At 44.5% G+C, this 25,708-nt stretch overlaps 1 protein-coding gene across 2 annotated transcripts in view; it reads left to right on the top strand.

The window, feature by feature from the left end:
- SEMA4G (semaphorin 4G) overlaps nt 1-25,708 on the top strand; it is a 1,755,375-nt gene that overhangs the window by 834,728 nt on the left and 894,939 nt on the right. For both annotated transcript variants that reach the window (XM_044056541.1, XR_006362793.1), the window contains exon 6: nt 6,554-6,644. In XM_044056541.1, the coding sequence (XP_043912476.1) occupies nt 6,554-6,644 (91 nt within the window). The remainder of the gene's footprint in view (nt 1-6,553; nt 6,645-25,708) is intronic.

Genomic DNA, 25,708 nt, shown 5'->3' with positions numbered 1-25,708 from the left:
ACTGGTAATTTTTTTTTTAAGGCCTGTGTGTGTGTGAGTGTGTGTTTTCTTGGACCTTTTATTATGTCTAAGGAATCTAAGGTCTCAGGCTTTAAGAAGTGTGACTCGTGCTGTCAGAAAATGTCTCTGACAGACGGTCACACTTCTTGTGTGTATTGCTGGGACCTTTGCACCTGCAGGACTCTTGTGCTGTTTGCCATGGTTTTAGCCCTAGAGTCCTGCAGGAACGCAAGAATAAATTAATCTTGCGTGGCTTATTAAAGCCTGAAGGCCCCCCGACTCAGTCTGTGTCCGGGAAGCCTTCTAAGACTTCCAAACAGTCGGCTCCGGTTTCTGAGTCGACTTCTGGAAAGGAAAAGTCTGCTTCGACATCGGCTCCGGCCGGAGCCGATGTTTCCAAGCCTCATACTGTTACCTCAGCTCCGGCTGGAGCCGAGGTTGATAAGACTCCGTTGGCTCCGATACTCTTATCGGAGCAACCTTCTAGGAAGAGATCTAGATCCCCCTCTATCGGCTCCATGCACTCGGCACCAGGATCCCCTCTTCTTTCTGAACGGAGCCATAGAACACATTCCTCACGGTCTTCCAGGCTATCTGACCACGATTTGCAAAGGGTAGTGAGTAGACTTCTCAAGTCCGAGGCACTGGCTCAAATGCTTCATAGCCCGACTCAGCAGTCAGTGGCTATTTCCGTTCCCCAATGTATTCCTCCTCCGACTCCTTTGAGTTCGGAGCCAGGGCTCGTCGGAGCCATGACTGTCGGTGCGTCGGATCCGATACCTTCCCTTTCGGCTCCGTCGTCTGCTCCGATCTCCTCCTTGGAGGGATCTCGGCGCCGAGCTTCCCTCGTCGGCTCCGAGGGGGCGAGTGGCATCGGACCCTTGTCCGACCCCGCTCTCCCTCTCGGGGCTGCGGCGCTGGTGAGTTCAGCTCCAACATCGGCCTCGGAGCCGTCCCTGTCGGTGCCGGGGGTGTCTTTGTCTCTTCGGAGCGGGGACCTCCGGCCTTGCCTGATAGGGGTGCCTTCGAGGTCATGCGGAGCGTGCTAGAACCAGGGTCTGCCCCACAGTCAGCTCCGTCAGCCCCTCCATCTTCAGTGCCTGCGGTGATTTCTACCCACCCCCTTGCATTAGACCACAGAGAGCCAACTCCTCAAGTTTCCCCATTGGGAATTTCCTCCTCTTCCGAGGCCTCTCCTGACCTGGTAGGAGATGCCCCTAGGAAGAGGCAGTGCAAGATGAAGCACATTGACTCCCCTGAGTCTATCACCTCTGACACTGACTTAGAGGAATCTGAAGGTTCCCCTCGATCCCCATCTGAGGATGTCTCTTTTGCTGACATCCTTGAGATCCTGAAACAGAGGGGGAACTGGCCAGCCCTTAACCCTTCGGAGGATGAGTCAGTATATCTTGAGGCTTTTGGCTCTCGCCCTTCTACCTCCTGGGTGTCCCCTCCCTTTGACCCTCTTATGGAAGTGGTGGCAAGGAAGGCCTGGACGGCTCCTGATTCAGTGGAACCCACCCTGAGGAGGCCATCTAAGTTTATTACTGCCCCTAGAGATAAAGATTTTTTATCCAAAGGTGTCCCCGTTGATGCCATGGTGGTGAGCCGCGGCCACTAAGAAGGAGTTAGCCGATCCTTCGGTTCCTGTCCATCCTCCTAATAAGGAATCTAGGACAATGGACAGGTACGGTAAGCGGATGTTCTCATCAGCGACCTTTTCAATGCGGTCGCTGAACTACTTATGCCACTTCACTCATCTCCAGAGAGATTTACTCAAGGATATGAGTGAAGTGATAAAGGATCCTACAGCTGAGGGGTTCCAAGACAGAATGAACTCCCAGTTGGCAACCCTGAATTCCATCGTTAACTCCTCCATGCGGCTTATTTCATATGCTGCGGATGGGGCGAGTAGAGCCGCAGGCACAGGTGTTGCCTTACAACGTCATGCCTGGATGCGGCTGTGCAACTTTGCGGACCCTTTCAAGGCGTCCTTCACCAATTCTCCCTTTGATGGATCATCCTTGTTTGGTCCACAGGTGAAGGATACATTGACCAGGTGTGAGGTAGAAGGTAAGACTCTCTCTGCCGTAGGAGTCCGTTTTTCTACCCCTTCTAGACCCTATCCCAAAGGTCAGAGGGGAGGAAAGATGTGGTTCCGTAAACAATCCCAGGGAGTCTCATCTGACGCACAAGGTCGATTCCCCTCTAGAGGCAGAGGGGGGAATAACAATAGACGCCGCCCTAGAGGCAGAGGAGGTCTGCAAAACCAGTGTAGCAGAGAAACGTTCTCTGATAAACCCTTTCAGCATCCCTGAGGGGCTGCCCACCTTCGGAGGCAGTCGGGGGAAGGTTATCCCTGTACCCAAGAGCCTGGCTTTCCCTTACTCAAGACAAATGGGTACAGTCGATCATATCCGAGGGTTACAAAATTCCCTTTATTCACATCCCATCCCAACCCAAAGGATCCCTTCCAGACATTCCACCCAGTCTAAGGGAACAAGCAGCATTAGAAATTTCAAAGCTGCTATCAAAAAGAGCTATCCAATCAGTCCCAGCAGACCAGCAAGGATCCGGAATCTACTCCAAATTCTTTTTGGTACCAAAGAAAACAGGGGACTGGAGACCCATACTGGATCTTAGCAACTTAAACAAGTATGTCAGGAAAACAAAATTCCGGATGGTCACGCTACAGTCCATTCTACCCTTCTTGGGTCAGGACAATTGGATGTGCTCGATAGATCTTCAAGACGCATACTACCATATCAAGATGAACAGACGCTCCAGAAGATTTCTCCGCTTCAGGCTGGGAGCCAGTCACTACCAGTTCAGAGCCCTGCCCTTTGGTCTCACTACAGCCCCCCGTGTGTTTACCAAATGCATGGCAGTGGTCGCGGCTCACTTGAGACGTCAAGGATTCCAGGTGTTTCTATATTTAGACGACTGGCTCCTTACCGCCACCACCAGACATCAATTTCTTCTATCCAGGGACTTCACCATCCAAACTTGCCAAGCTCTAGGCATTTCAATAAATTTTGAAAAATCGGCCTTGTCAATCTATTACCTTTATAGGCGCCACCTTAGACACACTCAATCTTTCAGCCAGACTCACAGAGCAGAGTGTGTCAGACATTCGAAAACAAGTTTCCCTTCTCTTACAGTGCAACAAAGTCAAAGCCAGACTAGTTTTGAAGGTGTTAGGACTCATTGCAGCAACTATTCCCCTTCTCCCCTTAGCTCGCTTCCACATGAGGATCCACCAATGGATGCTGTTAACTCAATGGTCCTTCCAACAGCTCCCGATGTCCCATACCATATTGATAACTCAATCATGCAAGAATCAACTGTCTTGGTGGATCACATCACCTCAGGTTCTCCGAGGAAGACCCTTCACTCCCCCCCCCAGTCGCCACGTTGACAACAGACGCCTCCCTGATCGGGTGGGGGGGGCATTATCAGGGAAGGACAGTCCAAGGCACATGGCAACCTTTCGAATGCCACTTGCACATAAATGTCTTAGAGATGAGAGCAGTGCTTTTAGCGTTGCAAGCCCTTCACGACTCTCTTCCCACTGGGACTATTGCAATTCAGACGGACAACATGTCCGTAGTGTGGTACATCAACAAACAAGGCGGAACCAGATCATACCCTTTATGTCGAGAGGCACTCAGACTTTGGCAATGGGCGATCTCTTCTCAGCATTTTCTGATAGCAACACACATTCCCGGGAAATCCAACGTGATTGCAGACAAGTTGAGCAGGGCAATTCTCATGCCCCACGAGTGGTCTCTGAAGAAATCAGTTCTAGAAGAAGTATTCCTAAGATGGAGCCACCCTTGCTGCGATCTTTTTGCTACTCCCCAAAACAGCAAGTGTCACGACTTCTTCACTCTCTTCCCGTTACCAGGCCATCCCACCAGAGACGCTCTAGTCCACGATTGGCCCCGGGGACTTCTATATGCCTTTTCCACTGATATCTCAACTAATTCAGAAAGCCATCGCTTTGAGAGTGACAATGAATCCTCATTGCCCCTTACTGGCCTCGACAGATATGGTTTCCGTTTCTTCATCGTTGCCTTTTGGAGCAGCCTTGGCATCTGGACCCTGTACCAGATCTGTTAACCCACCAATCGGGTCAGCTGCACCAATCTCTGCATTCTCTAAACCTCACAGCGTGGTTTCTCTGATTCCGACCTTAGCCAGGCTTCCCTCAATATCTCGCTCAGTCTGAGATATCTTGATAGCCTCTCATAAATCTTCTACCCGGAAGATTTATAGTAGCAAATGGAAACGCTTCTCTTTTTGGGCAACATCAAAAAACATAGATCCCTTTACTGCACCTATCCAGTCTATTCTAGACTTTCTAGCAGAGCTCTTTCATTTAGGATCATCTGCATCTACCATTAGAGTTCAACTGGCTGCCATATCTAATTTTCATGTAGGTGTCTCGGAGTCTAGCATCATGGCTCACAAACTCTGTAAAGCCTTTTTAAAGGGCGTATTTCTTCTCAAACCTCCAATCAAAGATCCCCCGCCTCAATGGGATTTGAACTTGGTTCTGGCATCCTTAATCCTTCCCCCCTTCGAACCAGCGGCTTCATGTTCTCTGAAGTTGCTTTCTTGGAAGACACTTTTTCTGGTAGCTATAACTTCAGCGAGAAGGGTATCTGAACTCCATGCTCTGTGCAGTCGTCCTCCTTACTTAGTGTTTCACAAAGATAGGGTATCCCTCTGTACTAATCCATCCTTTTTACCTAAGGTTTCCTCTCAAGCAAACCTAAACCAAATTATTGAACTCCCCGTCTTTTTCCCTAACCATTCAAATAGGTCGGAACAAAAGCTACATTTTCTGGATGTTCACCGCCAACTTAGATATTACTTAGACAGGACTAAACAATTCAGGAAATCTGATCAACTGTTTCTGTCATATGCGGAAGGGAAATTGGGCCTTCCTGTTACTAAAGTATCCCACTCTAGATGGCTCACCTCTACAATTACCTTCATCTATGAGATCAGACATCAAAAACTACCTTCAAGACCTAGGGCTCATTCAACTAGGGCATTAGCTACATCCGTAGCCTTTCAGGATATGCTGCCAATAGATTCCATTTGTGCAGCAGCCACCTGGGCTTCTCCTCATACCTTAATTTCACATTACAAATTGGACATGGTCTCCAGAAACCGTGAAAAGCCAAAACCTTGAACCTAACGAGTAAATAGTAGAAAAGTCACGGCTTAGAACCAAGGTAGATAAAAAACAGTTTTATTTCGACAATAAAATCCAAAGATTCGTCGGCACCAAATAAATCCAATGTACATCAAGCGCTTTCACCCAGGACCTCCCAGGCTTTATCAAGATACACACCCATGTTCTTTTGCTTTGCTTTTATAGCACTTGTAACCAAAGACTCATTGGAGATAATTAAACAATTATACAATTGTTAAAAAAGCAGTTAAAGAAATCTTTACATTTCTAAACAAATCCATACCACCATGCATTTATATTGTGTGAGCTTTAACCTAAGACAAGTACCTTAGAAAATCCAATACTAACTATTCTATTACATTTATAAAAAATGAACTTTAAAAATCTGAAGGACCTAAACAATTCCAACAATAAAAACTAAAATCATGAGAAATGTAAGTATTACATATGTTGTAATCCCTCCCATCTTCCTACTTGAACATTTGTTAAAACAAAACATCAACAAAACTAACCTTGAACACATGACAATGTCTATGTGTTTGAAACTCTATTGGATTTTTCTATACCCTAATAAATCACAATCTACCTACAAACATTTATAATTTGGCTCTTCTTAGTTTCAAAATGCTGTTTATACTAATGGCCTCATTTAGCCCTGGGGGTTTGGAGGCATTTAATTTCAACTGCCATAGCAGTTCTCTATATTCCAGAGACGCTTTCCAATCCCCCCCTCTTGGGTTATGTTTGACTTGTTCCAAGACCAAGAACTTTAAGGTTCCTTTAACTCTTTTAAGGTTAGTTTCCGAATCCGAACCCATTCAGCAAGAAAGAAGGCGAGAAGAAGACAACTAACATAGAACGTTATGGTAGGTACATAACTTCTTATTCTTTCCTCTGGATCAAAATACTGAAAACATCTGTACCTTCATATTGTGTAGATTACCAGAAATTCACAAGGGTTATAGCCATTTACATGAAAGGAATGTAGCATGTGTTTCTGAGCCTCTTTTACATTTCTTTATGATATAGTTTATGAATCTTGACCACTAAAATTGGTCAGTCTTAACTATTCAGACCAGATTTTTCCACAGTGTTGCCTTTTGGATGTGCCTAGAACTTAAGATGTTTGCCTAATGTTATTCCTTTTTGCCCGATTGATTGTTACCCTTTGCATGGTGATAGTTGAATGTTACATGGATTCCTTTTTGGATGAGAAGTGCACATTGCATGGTTATCAAATGTAGTTTGCTTCTGTTTCACTGTTTTATTTCCTGAAAGCGACACTGGAATGTCTTAATATAGAGTAAATGTTATGTTCTTAAGTAAATATTTCTGCTTATATTTCAGGATATAAAAACATTTCACTTGACTTCCATATCAGAAGGAAAGGAGAAGTGTCCTTTTGACCCATCACTGGGTTATACTGGTGTTTTAGTAGGTAGGCATCTTGTTTGTTTGCTTATCTATCTGTTAATCTATATAGCATGTACCTGTTGTTACCTCTCATTTGTTAAACCCCAGCTACACAGGTTAGTGTACCTTGTTAATCATCATGTTTTGAGGGTGGGAAGAAGCAGGTGAGCCTGGAGAAGAGCCTGTAAGATATAGGGAAAATATGCAGACTCCACATAAACAGTGACTAGAGGTTAGGATTGTACCCTGGACCATGGTGGTGAGAGGTACTGTAAAACTCCAGCCTGATAAAAGTATACTGCTCATTAAAGATTGATTGTGAATTTCATGTAGTGTTTCGTAAGTCTGCAGAAAAAACATGCATGCTCTTGCCTTAAGTTATTGCCAGGTTCCCTATTAAAATGTTGGCACTCGAAATGTGTTGACAAGCCCAAAATTACAGATAACCTGTTTTACTTGCATCTCTTTGTTAATTGCTTTGTTCTGGCTGTAAACTGATTGATCTCAGTTGTAAATTGACCTGAGGGTGGGATTGTCACTGTAGTGGAATGTATTGCTAAATATTCCCTCAGTGTTGTCTCCTGTTACACTCAGTCACTGTTTTACTTCATAGAGCAGGTATGTGTCATGTGTTATTACATTTCTGTTTGTTCTAAGACTGTGTAAAACAGTGAAAAGACTTTGGTAGTGTGTTATATTTGTGCCACTTTCATTCATATCGGATAAGCTTTATGTATGCTGAATTGTTTCCCTTTAACCACATATGTATGTAATGTGAGTTGCTGGTGTTCTGGTATAGATCGATAGATATTTACTCTGTTTTGACATACTGGTTAATCCAATGAATGTTTTCTAAGTGATGTTATATTGTGCGTTATCAGTGTAGTGCCATGTTCTGATAATTTGCTTGATACAGCTGTGTATTTACACTGCATTACGGTGGTTCTCTGTCAGTATACTTCCTGCTAAAATTACTTTGAGCTTGCTTTCATACACCATCTTTCCATCACTCTACTCGATTTCCCATGTATTCTCTTGCTCTGACTTACTGTGGTCCTCAGCTCTTTTTTTATATAATAAGTGCTAACTTTATTGACTCAATATAATTTTACAGTTTAGTAAAGTTTTTTTCCTTTTTCTTTCATTTCAGAGCCTGCTGTCACTACATCTGACCTCAGTATTGCAGAAGCTCTGCTGCAAGGCCCTACACCTACAAGTTTACTGATAATTCTTTCAGTGTTTAACGTAAACATATTTGTCATGAAGAACTTTGCTGTGTATTACCTTTAATCAAATAAATACATGCCAGCTCTGTGACCTTTAACTAAGTTGGCCATTGTCTCCTTTGCTTGACCAGTAGAATGTACTGCATATGCCAGTTGTTTAGTCTCAGGAAATGACAGACAACCTGTTTTACTTGCATCTCTTTGTTAATTGCTTTGTTCTGGCTGTAAACTGATTGCTCTCAGTTGTAAATTGACCTGAGGGTCAGAAGCCTGCTACACTTGGCTTCGCTCCCTTACCCTACCTCCAGTTTCCACCCATCCCCTGCTTACTCTAAAATTATACTTCCTACATACATATTTCACGTGTGACTCTTATTCCAAAACCTTTCCCAAATGAGTTTTCTACTTTTGTACATACACTTTTGTTTCTTGTTTCCTACTTTCCCATGTCTGTATAACTTCTAGCCCATTCCCAACTTTCTCCCTCACTTACTGCTTTGCATTATATCCTTTTATAATCACAACACTCCCTATTAATGCCTGTTCCACATTGTATCTTTTCCCAAATAAACCCTCATGTCTTATTTGGGCTACATTATTGTACTCTAGCCTTTAATACCTGGCTGTACCTTACATTCCAGGGAAGATACCAGGACCACCTGCCTGTCTTCTTTTATTGAATATACTTCTCTCCTTACCTATCCTCTTCCAGCTTTCAGAATCCACCATCACTGAATCTTGTACTGTCTTGCAACTTTTTGTTTCCTTCTTCATTGCTACTTCGCCACCAACTCACATCTATAAAATACAGATTCCTGTACTTAATTATGCTACAGTTCATCTTATGACAAGGTTTAGGTCCCTAGAGCGTGTAGCTCGGAGGGATTGGGATTTCTTAAAGTGGAGCATGTTCAACAGCTCTGGGTTTGACATAGCTTTGTATGTTAGGCAGAGATCGCCTCTGAGTAGGCGATATGGGACGGAGTAAAGCTGAAGTCTTTTGAGTCGGTCTGCGTAGGGCATCTGTTTGAGGCCAGTAATCCTCTTTGTGAGGTATTTCTGCGGCCTTTCCAGTTGTAGATGTCTTGTGAGGTACATACCAAAAGGGGCGTTGTACTCTATAATGGGTCTAATGAGTGATGAGTAGAGGGGAAGAATGACCTCTTTTTTTCTGGATGAGAAACCTTTTGTGATGAGGTGTGCCACGTAGAAGGATTTCCTGACCACTGTGGCAATGTGATTATCAAAGGAGAGACTATTGTCCACCTGTGTCCCAAGGTCTCTTATCACACTTTCGGTGTTAAGTAGACTACCGCCTATGTGGTAGTTCATGGGTACAGAGTTTTTACCAAAGGGGATGACAATGCACTTTTTAGCATTGAGCTTGAGACCATGGCTTTGACACCAGGATGTCCACATCGTTAGAGTTTCGATTATGGCTCCTAGTTTGCAGTCATCTGCGAATTTAGTTAGCCAAAGACCTTCTGTGTTAGCCTGTACTTCAGAGAAGTAGATACCAAACAGGAGAAGACCCAGGACTCTGAACCCTGTGGTACTCCACTTGTCACTGGTCTGAAGTCTGATTTGGAGTCTGCTACTTTCACAGTGTGGGTTCTGTCAGTAAGCCAGTTGGCAACCCATCTTGTGACTTGGGGATCTATACCTAGTTTAGTGAGTTTATCTATAATTCCAGAGTGGGGGATGGGTGTTGAACGCCTTGGCAAGATCTAGATAAGCTGTGTGAACCACCTTACCCTCATCTGTGGCTTTGGTGACTGCTTCAAAGACGTCTATCAGGTTTAGGAAACATGATCTGCCTTTTACAAACCCGAACTGTGTGGGGTCCAGAGTTTGGAGATCTCCAATGTCTTTGTTTATAAGTTCCATGATGATACGTTCCATGGCCTTGCAGACCAGGCTCATCAGGCTAATGGGGCCGTAGTTCCGGGGATCTGTTGTGCCCCCCCCCCTTTGTAGAGCGGGATAACTGTCGCAGTGCGCCATTCAATGGGCACAAAGCCTGAGGTGAGGCTATGATTGAACCATTGTACTTAGGTGGGGTGCCAGTTCATTCTGTAGTTCGTGTAGAAGGCAGCCCTGGGATGTTATCAGGTCCCATAGATGCTGTGTTCTTGGCTTTGGAGAGTGAGGTTTTTACCTGTACAGCCATGATTACAGGAACTTTGCATTCTTCTGGTATAAAGATGGGCCCTTTAAGGGGTGAGAGGAGGGTAAAGTTAGCACTGAACCTGTCTGCCAGGATGTTGGCAATATCAGTTGGTTCTGTATATTTAGTGTCATTGTGCTGTAAATCAGAGCAGATCTGAGTGTTGCCATTGAGATTCTTGACATAGCTATAGAATGTTTTGTGGTTGTCTTTATAATCGGTGTCGATTTTGTTTTCATAACTAGCTTTGGAGGATTTTATGAGGGATCTCAGCTTCTTACTGAGGCTGACCAGGGAGTTCCTCCAATCGTGGGATTTTACTCTTTTTTGCAACAGTTTGTTTCTTCTGTTGTAGAGTTTGTTTATGGCAGAAGACCACCAGATTGGCTTCCTATTTTTGGAGGATAGCGTCTTGGCTCTGTTAGGGATAGCACTATCTATGCACTCATGTAAGTGCTTATAAAGTGCATTTGTGTAGAAATTAGCAGTCGTACCTCCATTATCCATCTGCATGGGTGTCGTGAAGTTTGCCACTTCTGTTTTAAGAAGAGTGAAGTTGGCTTTGGAGGAATTTTTTATGGTTGTTTTCCTAATGGGGGGTGGGAGCGGGATGTGGATGTCTAGGGTGATTAGCTTGTGGTCGGATTTGACCAATGAGGAGCTGACCTCTGGTGTGGAACACTGGTCGCCCATGTTGGTGATGACCAGGTCTAGGATATTGCTGCCCCTGGTGGGGGTGTGGATAAGTTGATCCAAGGAGTTGAAATTGATGAATTCCAGAAAACGTTGAGCAAAAGAGTTGGTACACGAGTAGTTTTCCCAGTTAATGGTGTGGTAGTTGAAATCACCCATTATTAGGGTGTTGGGTTATACCTTAACATTTTCCAGTGTATCAAGAAAAGAGGAGTGGGAATCCTGGGGTATGGTGGGGGGTCTGTAGCAGCTACAATCTGGATTGCAGTTTTGCTCAGAGTTAGTTGAACGTAGATAATCTCTGATGCATTATGCTGAGCAACTAGCTTGGAGGTGCGGATATCCTTAATGAATATGGACACGCCTCCACCTTTAGTGTTTCGGTCTGGGTTTGGTGGCCGAAAGTTGTGGTATGAATTATAGCCTGGTAATGCAGGGGTGTTCTCTGAAGCTTTGAACCAGGTCTCTGTCACTGCACAGATGTCTATGTTCTCCATTTTAAGGAGTGCCTCGAGTGAGTGCATTTTGAGGTTTAGACTTCTAGCATTGAGTAGCATTGCCCTCAGATTTTGCTTGCTTCTGCCTGTTACAGTGGTGAATTTGCTATTTGAAACATGCCTAAAAAAGGCACTATAGGGGTGGCAAGAGCTGTTGCCAGTATCCAGAATCCCAAGGATGACAGGTGCAGGCCATCTCTGGCAGAGCAGCGAGGTCTGTCGATCATGTCATCCCAGGCAGAGAGATACTGGAGTCCCTTAGAATGACACCAGAAGCTTAGCTAATTGCTGAAGTCAGTCATTTTGTCCTTGTACTGTGGTATCATTCTGAGTGATGGCAGGATGCTACTCAGGGCTAGGGTCATACCTGCCTGGGCTACAAGATCGGAGAGCTCCTCCATGTCTCTTTTCAAGTAGTCCAGGGAGGTACGTCTCAGGTCATTCACACCAACATGGACAATGACAGAGTCATATTTGTACTTGTGGAGTGACCTGAGTGCGTGTGTTATGTGGTGGATCCTGGCACCCGACAGGCAGCTGACAGTAACTTTCTCCTTGTTTAGCCTGGTGAGTGGAACATCAGTGTGTCTGACTATAGTGTCACCTATGACTAAAGTGTTTGGTACGTTATGCCTTATGGGCTGTAGTTGAGTGGCACACTGAGTATGTAGGCTATGTGTCATTTGGGTTGTGTTGGAGGGTGGAGGTTGCTTGCATTTCTGCTTTGGAGGTCTCCGTTGATTGGGCAGATTTTTACTGAGAGCCTCCGCGAATGTAGGTGTGTGTTTTGTGCTTCTGTGTGTGTGTTTTGGTGGTGTAGGTTTTGAGGGACTATGTGATGAGTGTGGTGCGGTGCAAGTGTTTACCTTCTCCTCTTTAACTGTCTAGTCCAGTCTTCGGTGAAGAGTGCTTTGCTTCCAGTTTGGCTATATAAGTGCATCTCTCACAGGTTGTAGTGTTGGGTGGTAGGAGGAAAAGGTTGTCTGTGTGCATGAGGCAATTATTGCATTGTCCCAAGATGCCCAGATTCATCAGGTAGACAGGAGAAAACAACAGGAGCTGACCTTTAGACATGCCTGGATAAGTGTTTATTTTTTAAGTACTAAAAACTGTTTTCCTCTAGACAAGTGTGGAAAGTTGAGTGCTGTAATAATTTGTAGCTTATCTACTGCTTACAATGAGTTCTGAACAAGTGCTGAGCTCAAAGAAACAGATTTGAGTGCTAAAACTAAAAAGCTGCCTAGTTGCAAGGGAAAATTTAAAGAGCAGACGTTATGGCGCCAGGAATAGTTTAACCCTAGTTAAGTGTGTGTGTGGGGGGGGGCTCAGAAGCTTACAAACAGTCCCGGATACAGCAAATCTATATCTGGACAAGACTTGTTACAGGAAAGAGGGGAAGCAAGCTTAGAATTTTTTATTTTTTTTTTAGTAAAGTGGAAATGGTGAAAGGTGGAACAGAAGTTAATTCAAGGTTAAGAATCTGAGTAGGTTGGCCTTCACAAATGTTCTCTATTAGATTGAATGAACTAATAACACTAGACTGGGATGAGTGTCACAGATCAAGTATACAGTATGGGCGGGCAACTGCAAAGCCACCAAGTATAAGAACACCACAACACTAGGGAGGGTGGGTGTGGAAACTATTACATTTCCAAGATGTAGCCACTAAATGAAAGTTTTAAAACATATCAAGGAGCAAGCAGACTCTAGAGAATGCTTTTAACTGTAAACAGACTAGATTAGAACACAGAAACCTTAAAACATCAAAAATGCACAGACAAGATTAGAACACAGAAACCACAAAAAATCAAAAATGCACAGAAAAGCTTGGCTAGAGCACTCACAAACAGAAAATACAACTCTGTGTGAAAAAAACAGTTTACAGTTAAGTAATTCTGTAAACATGCAATTAGAGTAATGAAACAGTATCTAGCAATGAAAAATACAGTTAAAACAGTACGTAATTGCAACAGTAAAAAAAGCTTTATAACAGTGCAAAATGTAGTAGATTAACTGTGTTACAGTTCTTAGCTGTAGCCACTAAATGAAAGATCTGAAGTAGTTAACTTAATTTTATCTGCAACCAGTTCGTATTCGGATCCATATCAGATCCGTGCCGGTAACTTTTTTTTCTAGCATCTGCTCCAAGCTCCGAGCTCCTCCCCCTACCCATAATGCACCACCATCTCTTACCTCCCCTCAGATCTCGTTTGCCGTGCCAGTAGTGAGCATCGTGGTCTCCTTCGCTCTGAGCTCAGAGATAGTGAGTTTAAAAATGCTTTGTCTTTAGTGTGTCTGAGTTAGTTGTTTCCCTTCCTACCCCACTAGTATATCGCTTGTTTGTCGGTTAGTTTAAAAAAAAAAAGAACAGTTTTTGTTGTAAAACTCTGTAGAGTAGTTGTTAGACCTGCCCTTCCCCTACATGTGTTTTGTGTGTGGTGATCTTGTAGGTAGTGGTGTTTGGTGCAGGACCATGGCTGATCAGCCAATATCAGTATTTAAGAAATTTAGAGTGTGGCCATAAGCTTTCTCAGGCTGATGCTCACACTCTGTGTGTTATTTGTTTGGGAGTGTCCCATTTGTCGACACAATGTGCATTCTGCACTGGGTTCAACCCTAAAGCTCTCAGGGATCGGAAGGCCAAATTGGTAGCCAAAGGCCTTCTCCCTGCATCTGTGCTGGAATCTGCCACAGCCTTGGTACCCATTACTCAACCTCCCAACCAGACAGGGACTCAAACTCCCATTTCTTCTGGTGCTGAGTCAGGCAAGGAAAAAGCTACAGTCAGTGTAGCGGACAAAGACAAGGATAGAGAAAGGCGTAAGGAGGACAGGGACACGAAAAGGGATAGAACACGCAAGAGATCCCTGGACAGGGAGCTCTTCCTTAGTCCCCCTTCTAAGTCCATGAGGCCAGTTTCTCCACGGCTTCCGTCTCCTCGTTTTTCTCTGGAGCCGCTGGAATCTTCGAATCCGAGGCCTTCCTCTCCCTCACTGCGCAGACCAGCCAGATCAAAGTCGGTGGCTTTTTCGCGATCGACTCGGGAGCTTATCAGACTTAGACATGGACAGGATGATGCAGATATTCATTCAGACCCAGATAGGAGTATTGCCAGGCCCATCTACTTCCTGGGTGTCTCCACCAGCGGACTCCTTGGTGGACATTATCACCATGCCGGCATGGAAGGAGCCTGACACCGTTGAGCCCCTCCCCAAATGCCCCGACAAGATTTTATCTCCCCCTACTGACAGACAACCTTGGTCAAAAGGAGCCCCAGCTGACGCTATGTTGGTTGCATCGGCCACCAAGAAGGAACTAACGCAGGAGAGTTCCTCAGTCCACCCTCCAGACCAGGAGTCCAGGTTGGTGGATAGGTTTGAAAAGCGCATTTATTCCTCAGCGACCTTTTCAATCTGTGCGCTGAACTATTTGGCACGTGATCCGGCTTCAGCGAGACCTTGTATCGGAATTCGCTGAGTCTCCTCCAGAGTCCTTATCGCCGCAGGACAAACAGCTGTTCTCTGCAAAAATGTCTACTCTGAAGTCAGTATCAAACACATCTATGCGGATCCTTTCCCATGCCATGGAAGGAGCAGCTAGGGTGGCCGGGACAGGCATAGCCATGAGGCGTCATGCCTGGCTCAGGTTGTGTCAGTTCGCGGAAACTTTCAAGGCATCCTTTATTAATGCTCCCTACGATGGTTCTTCCCTTTTTGGGAAGACAGTATGTGACACACTTGTCCAGAGCGAAAAAGACGGGAAGACTTTGTATGCCGTCAGGATCCGCTTCTCTAACCCTCAGTGGTCCTCCTCTGGGAATCAAAGAGGGCAAAAGAAAATGTGGTTCCGAAAATCTCAGTTTTCCCGGGATTCTCAGGACAACTATTTCCTTAGAGGCAGAGGGGGCAGGATCGACACTGACCCAGAGGTAGAGGGGGTCCAAGGAATTTTGGGTCTAGGGAACCTTTTTCTGATAGACTCGCTCAGCAGTCCTGAGGGGTTGCCAGGCTGTCCTACTCTGGAGGCAGTCGGGGGGGAGATTGTCTTTACACCCAGTGGCATGGGAGTCCATAACGATAGATCGCTGGGTGTTACAGATTATATCCAGAGGTTACACTGTCCCATTTGTTGCCCCTCTAAATGTTCCAAAACACCTCCCGCATGTTCCACCCGCTCACAGGGAGGCCGCAACTCTAGAGGTTTCAAAGCTGCTTTTCAAACAAGCCATCGAACAGGTCCCCCCGACCAGTCTGGATCAGGCGTCTACTCAAGGTTCTTTTTAGTGCCAAAAAAGACGAGGGACCTCAGGCCCATTCTAGACCCATCAGCTTTGAAACTGTCACTATACAGAAGTTCTGGATGGTCACCCTACAGTCCATTCTACCTTATCTCCGAGAGTGCGACTGGATGTGCTCGTTAGACCTCCAGGATGCTTACTACCACATCAAGATCCACAGAAGCTCCAGGAGGTTTCTGTGCTTCTGGCTGGGAGCCAGTCACTTTCAATTCAGAGCCCTACCCTTCGGTCCCACCACAGCCCCCAGGGTGTTCACCAAGGTAATGGCAGTTGTAGCGGCTCACCTGAGGCTTCAGGGTGTTCAGGTATTTCCTTACCTGGATGACTGGCTCTTCGCTGCGCCCAACAAGCGTCTGCTTTGTCTGGCCTGAGACTATATTCGGTTGGCAGATCTATTGGGGATTACAGTCATTGTTCAAAAATCCCAGTTGCAACCAGTACAAGTTTTAGACTTCATCAGGGCACAGCTAGACACTTTGCAGATGAAAGTATTCTTAACTCCAGACAGGATCTTACACCTCAGGTGCCACGTAGCTCAAATAGCGAACTTCAAGTCTCCAAAGGCGAGCAAGGTTCTCTGGGCACTGGGCTCCATGGCTGCCTCTATCGATTCTCCCTTGTGCGCGCGCCTTCATATGCTGGTTCTTCAATGGACTCGGGCTGTTCAATGGTCTTGTCTAGACCTGCCCATGGAATTTCCGATCAGGATCAGTCACGTCTGCAGGACATCGCTTCTTTGGTGGTTAAATTCACCGGAGATTATAGAAGGACGCCCCTTCGCGTCTTCTCCAGTCCAAGCCACAGTGACCACGGATGCCTCCCAACTCGGGTGGGGTGGGACACTGTTCAGGAAGGACAGTCCAAGGCACGTGGTCTCAGTCAGAGACCAAGTTGCATATAAATGTTCTAGAGATGAGGGCAGTGCTTTTAACGTTGGAAGCCTTTCACACTGTCCTCCCTCTTGGATTGATTGCAATTCAGTTAGACAACATGTCGGTTGTCTGGGATATCAACAAGCAGGGGGTAACCAGATCCTATCCCCTGTGTCGTGATACCATGAGAGTGTGGGAGTGGGCGATTTCCACTGGTCGGTTTCTGATAGCAAACACACATCCCGGGGCGCTCTAACATTTTAGCAGACAGATTGAGTCGGGCTATTCTGATGCCGTACGAGTGGTCTCTGAAACAGTCAGTAGCGGAGGAGATATTCCTTGCATGGGGTCAACCTTGCTGCGATCTCTTCGCATCTCCTTCCAACGCAAAGTGCAGTGAGTTCATCACTCTGATTCCCTCAACAGGGGAAGCCTCCAGAGACGCTCTAGTCCATGCTTGGACCCCGGGCTTCTGTATGCTTACTCACCATTGCCACTCATTCCAAAGTTTCTTCAGAAAGCTTGCCGACTGCGGTGCAAAGTTATCCTCATTGTCCCATTCTGGCCTCGTCAGGTTTGGTTCCCATTCCTTTGGTCTCATCTCATAACTCCTCCGTGGGTTCTGGATCCCTGCCCAGATCTAATCTCCCATCCTTCGGGTGTCCGCCTGCCCGACCTGAGCAGCCTCAAGCTGACAGCTTGGTTGCTCCAGTTCTGTTGATCGCCAGGACTCCTTGTCTTTCATCCCCGGTAAAATCCATACTGGTGCCTTCTCTTCAAGATTCCACTAGGAAACTTTATCACAGTAAATGGAAGCGTTTTTCCATTTGGACCTCACAGAGAAACCTAGATCCCTTTACAGCCCCTCTTCCAGCAGTGTTGGATTTCTTGTCTGGTATTTTTCAGCAAGGAGCTAGCTCCTCCACAGTGAAAGTATAATTGGCAGCCATTTCTAATTTTCATGTTGGTAAAGACAACATCGCCTTAGCCTCTTCTAGGCTGTGTAAGGCTTTTCTTAAAGGCACTTTTTTTTGTGCCCTCCTGTCAAGGATTCAGTGCCCCCTGGGACCTTACTTTTGTCCTACAGGCATTGATGGCTCCTCCATTTGAACCTTCAGCATCAGTGGATTTAAAATTTTTATCCTGGAAGACAGCTTTCCTAGTTGCCATTACATCAGCTAGGAGGGTTTCTGAGCTTTATTTGGTTTTCCATAAGGATAGGGTCTCTCTCCGTACTAATCCTTCCTTCTTACCTAAAGTTGCATCTGAAGCACACATAAACCAGTCCATTAATCTGCCTGTTTTCTTTCCTAATTTCCAAAACAAGGGTGAATACAAACTTCATTTGTTAGATGTTCATAGACAACTTTGCTTGTATCTTCATAGAACAAAATCATTCTGCAAGTCTGACCAGTTGTTCATTTCCTTTTTCAAATCCTTTTTGGGAAAAGCTATTTCTAAGGTTTCTTTGGCCAGATGGATCACCCTTTGCATTTTGCATGTCTACAAAGCAAAATGTTTATCTCCTCCTGGTATTGTTAAAGCTCACTCTACCAGGCCCATGGCGACTTCTGCTGTCTTTTGGTCTAGAGTTTCTTTGGACGACATTTGTGCATCAGCGACCTGGGCCATTTCACATAACTTCATTTCCCATTACAAATTAGACCTGATTTCTAGAGGTAGAGCATCCTTTGGCTCTGCGGTGCTCAGGAATATCCTTCCATAAGGGCCTCCAAGGATTGGAGTAGCTGGGGACTCTGTCCCACAGGTTGCAGATAAAATGAAGTTAACTACTTCAGATAAAGAAGTTATGTACACACCGTAACGTTCCATCTGAGTAGTTATACTTCATTTTTCTGCAACCTTCCCTCCTTCTGTCTCCCGGACCTTGTCCTGTCAATATACAGGTTTGGTTAATTGGGCTGAGTTTCTTATGTATTTAGTTGCAGTAAACTCAATCTGAGGGAAGGTAGGAGATGGTAGTGCATTATGGGTAGGGGAGGAGCTCAGAGCTTGGAGCAGATGCTAGAAAAAAAGTTGCCGGCTCGGATCCGATATGGATCCGAATACCCACAGGTTGCAGAAAAATTAAGTATAACTACTCCGATGTAACGTTATGGTGAGTACATAACTTCTTTTTTTAAAACAGATCAAGGAGCAAGCAGACTCTAGAGAATGATTTTAACTGTAAACAGACTAGATTAGAACACAGAAACCTCAAAAAATCACAAATGCACAAACTAGATTAGAACACAGAAACCTCAAAAAATCAAAAATGCACAGACTAGATTAGAACACAGAAACCTCAAAAAAATCTAAAATGCGCAGAAAAGCTCGGATAGGGCGCTCACAAACAGAAAATACAACTCTCAGTATGAAAAAGCAGTTTACAGTTAAGTAATTCAGTAAACATGCAATTAGAGTAATGAAACAGTACCTAGCAATGAAAAATACAGTTAAAACAGTACATAAATGCAACAGTAAAAAAAGCTTTATAACAGTGGAAAATGTAGTAGATTAACTGTATAGCACAATTATAAGGGTTTCAGAAGTGCAGTTCAGTGAAATAAGTCTAAGAAATAACTTATCCTTATCTTGGAATCTTAAGGAATTTCCGCTTAGTTTCACTAATGAAATGCCATCCACAGCCTGATAAAACAAGCACAACCTTAGTGTATGCAAATCAGTTTTTTGGCCATTTAGTCTGTGTATTTTGGGACTCACTCTAGAGGAACCTGAAATTTCAAATGGTTGCCTTATTGCAAAGTTGTCCATTAAATAGTATCCAATACATTAATCTCACACTAACCTCAAGCTTCATCAGTTATATCAGTGGTGCACAACCTTTTCATGGGGAGGGCCACTACACAAATTCTTAATTCATCTGCAGGTCACCTCAGAACATAGTAAGTCGTTACAAGTTAACGTTAGGTACAGGTGACTGGCATTTTTACGTAAGACAGCAGTCATGAAATTGCCTGTTCTCTACATCAACTTTTCATTTAACCTTATTCTGGTTTGCAGCCACGAGTTATTACAAACTCTTGCAAAAAGTTACTACTGTTTACAGACTACAAGTTATAAACAACAAAGAATAGTTACTTCCGCAGCTAAAATTAGAGGTGTGTGTAACTGCAGTCATTTAGGTAAGCAAGCATGTGCTGGAAAGTTTGCATTACTGGAGTAAGGCATAGCAGTTTTTCACTTTTTTTTTTTTTTTTTTTTAATTTTTGGTTACTCTCTGGGAGGATGGTGTTGCTTCGAGGGCCGGATTTGGCCCCCGGGCTGGACGTTGTGCACCACTGACTTACATGATTAACCTTTAGTTTACAAAAGGTGAAAAAAAATCAAAAGTGTAGGGGCTGAAATGTGACATTGCCTAAAAAATAATTTTAATTTAACTCTCAAAGTGAAGTTAGTTTGAACTGTCTGCAAAAATATTAACATTGTGTATGGACATGTATCACTTTCTGGTATAGTTTTTAGCTTTCTTAAGTATGTTAAGGTGGTTCTTTTGTTACTGAAATACTGAAATGTTATTCTTGACCCCAGTAAAAGTAAATGTTTGAATAGCTCTGATGTTTTGCATTATGTTAAGTACAGCAAATCTTGCTTTGGAGGAACTCTTGTGCAGTTGTGCAAAAATGAGCTTCACCTCACTGGTATCAATTGATGTGTTAACTGAAGTCACTATTGCACTATTCCTAATATATGGGTTGCCAACACTGACATCTGGCCAGGGCATCAAAGCTTCCAAAGTCAAGTTCAACCCTTGACCTCAACTCTTAACTGTAGGGTTATATAGCTGGATGAACTAGAATGTACTTCAGACTGTCTCGTCACCAGCCTATATGTAGGTCATGCATCCATTGAATTGATTGCCTTGTGTTTGTTTGTACCGTTGCTTTATTAAATAGTTTTTTCAGATAAGTGCCCCGTTGGGGAACCCTCCTTTGCCTTTTTTGCTTGTGCTATTTTTCTTCAGATTTGTTAGATGTTAGCTAGGAGGAGTAAGTGTGATTGCTGTCGGCAGATTCTGTACATGGCTTGCACACTAAGGGCCTTTTCTATCTACGCCTGGAACATAATCACAAATCCTGCTCCATTTGTCAGTTGTTCATTCCCAAAACCCATATGTTGCGGCTTTTTCTCTCTCAACACCATTCTGGAAGCTCTAGCCCAGCCCAAGGTTGCAGAATCCACAATCCACATCCCCAGATGTCCCTCTTCTGCCAGAAAAGAAGCTTAAGAGGCCCAGTACAGGTACCCAGTCTAATGTTTTGATTCTGACTTACAAACTGAGGTTGCAGAACCTGCAGCACACCACGTTTTCTCTCGCTTGCCCATTATCAAGACCCAGTTGGAGGCCAGTATAGCCTCTGAGGCCTTACAGACTGACTATGTCTGACAAACCACGACTAATGGCATCCCTCAAGTATTAGTTAGGGAAAGGATCTCAGGTACATTAATAGAGGTAGGGTAGGCTTCCAAACCTCTGTTTCTCATTAAGGTGGATGTCACTCCAAAAAAAAAAAAAAAAAAAAGATTGTACTTGTAACCTCTCCCTTAGCATCTAGAAAAAAGGAAGTGGATAGGGTTCTCCCAGGGCTTGTTCCAAAGTTATTATGGCTTGAAACTCCCCTCCTTTGGATCTCCACAACCACAGGCTGCACCTCAAAAACCTACTATGGCATCGTCTGAAGAACAACAGCAAAATTATGATTCACACCACTGTTTAGATCATTCTTCTTAGTTGCACTGTCCTGGACAAATCTGTTCAGATGCAAAGGATTACCTGTCTCTGGATTCTCATACTGAGGAAGTGTCATTTGACATGAGTATCCAGAGCGTGATGAAACATTTTAAATGGAATCTACTCTGATCTCTGACGTACAGAAGAGGTACCACAGCCTTTTGAAAATGGACACAGAGACCAATGGGTCCTGTTCATCATCAAGGATGGTTTATGCCATGTCCTGGGAAAACATTCCTCCTTTGGAAAGCATGCCACATCCTCCTAAAGACCAGGTCACTTTACTCATTTCCATTATTCAAGACATGCTGAGTCAGGGCACTAGTGAACAAGTCCCAAAAGACGTTATAGGGAAAGGATTCTGGTGCCATGAAAAGGACAATGGAGATGCATCTTAGGCCTTACTCTTCTAAAAACATTCTTGAAAGTACCAGCTTTCAGAATGCTGTCTCTTCCCATGCTCTTGTTTTTCATTTTCCTCTAGGATTTTCTAGTGTCTCTAGATCTGAAGGATGCCTACTTAAACATACGTATTCATCCTTGAAGGAAATTTCTCAGATTTTTCTAGGGCTCCTCACATTTTCAGTTTACTGCTTTGCCTTTTGGTCTTTCCACAGCACCAATGGTGTTCTCAAAATGTTTAGTCCATTTGTGACATTCAGCAGCACCTATGGAATTCAGATTTTTCTCTTCCCGGACGACGTGTTGTTCCAAGCTTTCTCTTCAGGAGTCATCCTTAAGCATCTCGGTTTCACTCCTGTCAAGTCTGGCTTTTACAGTCAACTGCAAAAAGTCCCATGTGGGTCCTACACAGGAGCTGTTTTTTCTGGTTTGCAGACTGGGCACACAGATAATGCCTGCCTTCCTTCCTCTCTCTGGAGAAAATTCACAGTCTGTCCAGTTTCTTCCTAGACTTCTCCTCTGTAATGCACTGCACACCAAGGGAGATATTAAGAACCTTGGGTTTCATAGCTGCCACCATTTCTATGCTTCCCCAAGCCAGACTTGACTTCATGCCTTTACAAATTGAGATCAAGTATCGAACGTATAGTTTTGAGAAGGTAAAGCTTTGGTACCCTGGCCAGATGTCGGTGGTGATAACCCATATGTTAGGAATACTGCAACATTCATCAGTAGAACATAAAATATTGTTATGGTAAGTTGTTACACAACTATACTTCATCCAGCCTGCACACCAAGACAGAAATATTAAGAACTTTGGGTTTCACGGTGGCCTCCATTCATTTGTTTCCCCTAGCCAGACTTCACTTCATGACTTTACAAGCTGAGGTCAAGCGTTGAACATATGACTTTGGGAAGGTAAAACTTTGGTACCTTGGCCGGATGTCAGTGGTGTCAACTCATTAGTCAGGAATACTGCAGTAGTGATCAGTAGGACATGTACTGTTATGGTAAGCTGTTGCACAACTGCACTTTATCCAACCTGTTTTCATGCCTTTGAGGTCCATCTTTGTGAGGGTAATGCTCTTCTCGATTGTAACCTTCAGATGTCAGTACATGGGCATGTCATAACAACATTGTCTAGCACCATTTGTCTTTTTCATTCTGCTGTAAAATAGTTGGTTGCTTAACTGTATTTTCCATTCCTAAGTAGTTTGTTTTGGTCTTTCATCTAGTTAGTGAGTACTCAGCCATTTACTGCATTTTTCATGTTATGAAGCAGTACCTGATCTCGTTTTATATTAGGGAAATGTGTAATGACTTTTTCACTGATGTTTGCATGCTTGTGATAGCCATTTGCTAGTAACAAGTTGCAGGGTGTGTTTTATGATGTTCTTCGTGTTTCACTGTTGCAGTCATCACATTTGGGTTATCCCTGCCAGGGTAGCCCTCGGCCAGCCTAAATACCAGAGGCTTAGTATTTCTGCGTCGGTTGCTGTTGCTTCAGGACTGACATCAGGTCGTCAGTAATATAAAGTAAGGCAGCCACTGCCATTACATCAGTCTTTCTTGCCAAGGAGCCCAAAGCAGAAGCAGTTTGCACGAGTGCCAGTCTGCTGCTACCTGAGTTTCATCTTCCGGATTGAAGCTGAAGTCTTCTAAAAGCTAAGTACCCCATTGGGGATCCTTTTTTCTTGATCTAACCGATGTCAGAAAAAGTTAACAATTGTGTCATCTGTGAAAAGCAAATACCACACTGAGACTTTCATTCTTACTGCGTCACTTGCTTAGGCTCAGAACACGACGTCCCTCACTGTAACTTTTGTGCTTTAACACCAGAACTATACGTCATTGGGCCTTTATTGTAGCTAGATACTTTTGCCTACAGTCCTTGAATTCCGATATGGCTTCTGTAAGCCATCTGACAGCAGATCTTCTGAAAAAAATGTAAGGATAAAGACAGAGACAGATTGCAGAGGTCCAAACTTACCAACAACGCTTCCGTTAAGCTAGTCATCAGTTCTCAGGTCCTTAGTGAGGTGCCCACTTCTGTGGATTCGTAGGCAGCTACTGATGCCCTTTTGGAGTCTGTTATGCTGCAAACTCTTCTTCGACTAAGGATCCTGCGTTTGTCTCACCTTTGGGTGGGTCCAGAGCCACTGAGCAGGGACTGGCTTCCAAAGAAGTACTTCGCACTACCAGTTCTCGACACAAACCGACGACTTCTTTCGCATCTACTGTTCTTTCAAAAACTACAGAGTTTCTAAGGCCCAGGGTACGAACCACACCCAGTAAACAGACGACCCAATCCCAGGCACCTGCTTCCTTGCCTGTGTCTCAAATGCTTAAAATGGTGGAAGACTTTATCATGCTCTTCAGGGGAAGCCAAGCTACCCCTTCCAAAAGGAAAAGAGATCTGTCCCCAGTAGTTTTGTCTGAACAGGAGTGCTGATGACTCTGATGCTTCTGAATATGAAGACATGCAACCCCGCTCTGCTTTTGAGGATTTTGATGCAGAGGAATCCATTCCTTCAGCCTCTCCACCAGAGGACTTTTCCTTTGGGGAAATCCTTCATACCTTAAGGGAACATTTCCAATGGGAATGTCAGGAATACCCTCAGTCTAAAATGAGACTCGGAGAATTCTTGGATCTTCCACAGCGCAGACCCCTGGCCATTCCCCCAGTCCTGGATGTTGTGGATGATGTTTTCCTGGAATCCAGTTTGACTCCTGACACCCTCCCTCCTGCACCCAGAAAGCCTGACAGGTATTAAAGAGTCCCTGACTCTCACAATTTTTTTTTCAAAAACCTTACTGCTGACCCTGAGGTAATTTCTCAAGGGCCTAAAGGAATTAAAGCAACCTCTACTAAGAATCCCACCCCCTCAGATAGGGATTTCCGAGCACTAGACAGATTGGGTAAAAGAGTATACAGCTCTGCTACTCTTGCTATTAGAGCACTAAATTGCCAGTTCCATATGCTAACATTTCAGCGCATACCACGGAACTCCTCAAACAAAAAGTGTCTTCCATTCCTGCTTGTGCAGAATTTAAAGAGTTACAAGAGTTAATGCATTCTGCAAGTCAAGTGACTAAGCATACCTTACACTGTGGTTTTGATGCCCTAGAAGCGTCTTGCAGGGCAGCAGTCACCGGTTCTGTCCTAAGAAGACATGCATGGCTTAAGGAACAGCCCTTGCCAGACCATGTTAAATCTAAATTATTGGATGCACTCTTGCACAAAGACAACTTATTTGGCACTAAGGCAGAGGGGGTCTTATAAAAGATGGAAGAAATAGCTAAATCTATGCAGACGGTTAAGGATTTCCTACATGTCCGGCCACCAAGGTTCAATAGGCATTGCCTCTCCAAGCAATGGTCCTTTCCTGCTTCCACCAGGTCAGATGTTCTTCGTCTCACATTGCTGCAGTCATAACCTGTGGGTAGTCCGCTGTCCTCGGTCGGCCCGAATACCAAAGAGTTAGGCTGGCGTCGGTCATGGGCGCCCGGAGCTGACGTCAGTATGTAGTAGTACTTAAGCGCATGACCGACGCCATATTCTTAGTCTTTCTTGCTGCGTGGTCCGAAGCAGAAGCAGCGTTTGCAAGTGCCGTTCGGCGTTCTGAAATTTTCAGTTTTCGAGTTTCAGACCGAAGGCCAAGTTGGGCTAAGTACCCCGTTGGGGAAAATTTTTGTCTTTTCTTGCCTCAGTTAATCCGGATGTCAGAAAAAGTTAATAATTGTATTTCTTGTGGGAAACAGATACCTCATAGGGACTATCATTCTCTCTGTATTCCTTGCTTAGGGCCTGAACACGGCGTAGTCGGGTGTCGCTAGCTAGATTTAATAAGCGCATTAAACGCAGATTATACTGTGCTAGGCTTGTTTTCAGTAAGCGTGTAACTACAACATGCCGTCGGATCCTCCGGCGCCACCGCAAAAGCGAAAAGATAAATCCTTAAGGTCTAAACCGGATGAGTCGTCTGTTGCGGACGCGGTTCTATGGAATCTACGGTTGAATCTGTGGATCCAGCCGAGGTCTCGGCTGAATCCCAGGGAACCTTTAATTTTACAGGAGTTAGCCTCTCAGGAGTTAGGTCAGGCGAGGGTGCTTCTCAAGTTTCTGTGGTTCCATCCTTACAAAAGGTTATTAGGCCTTCTACTTCAATCACTGAAGGCCCT

The sequence above is a fragment of the Protopterus annectens genome, chromosome 14.part0 (assembly GCF_019279795.1).
Source record: "Protopterus annectens isolate FY-2018-M chromosome 14.part0, PAN1.0, whole genome shotgun sequence".
Lineage (NCBI taxonomy): Eukaryota > Metazoa > Chordata > Ceratodontiformes > Protopteridae > Protopterus > Protopterus annectens.
Note: the sequence above shows the minus strand (reverse complement) of the source record. Positions and strands in the feature narration are given on the sequence as shown.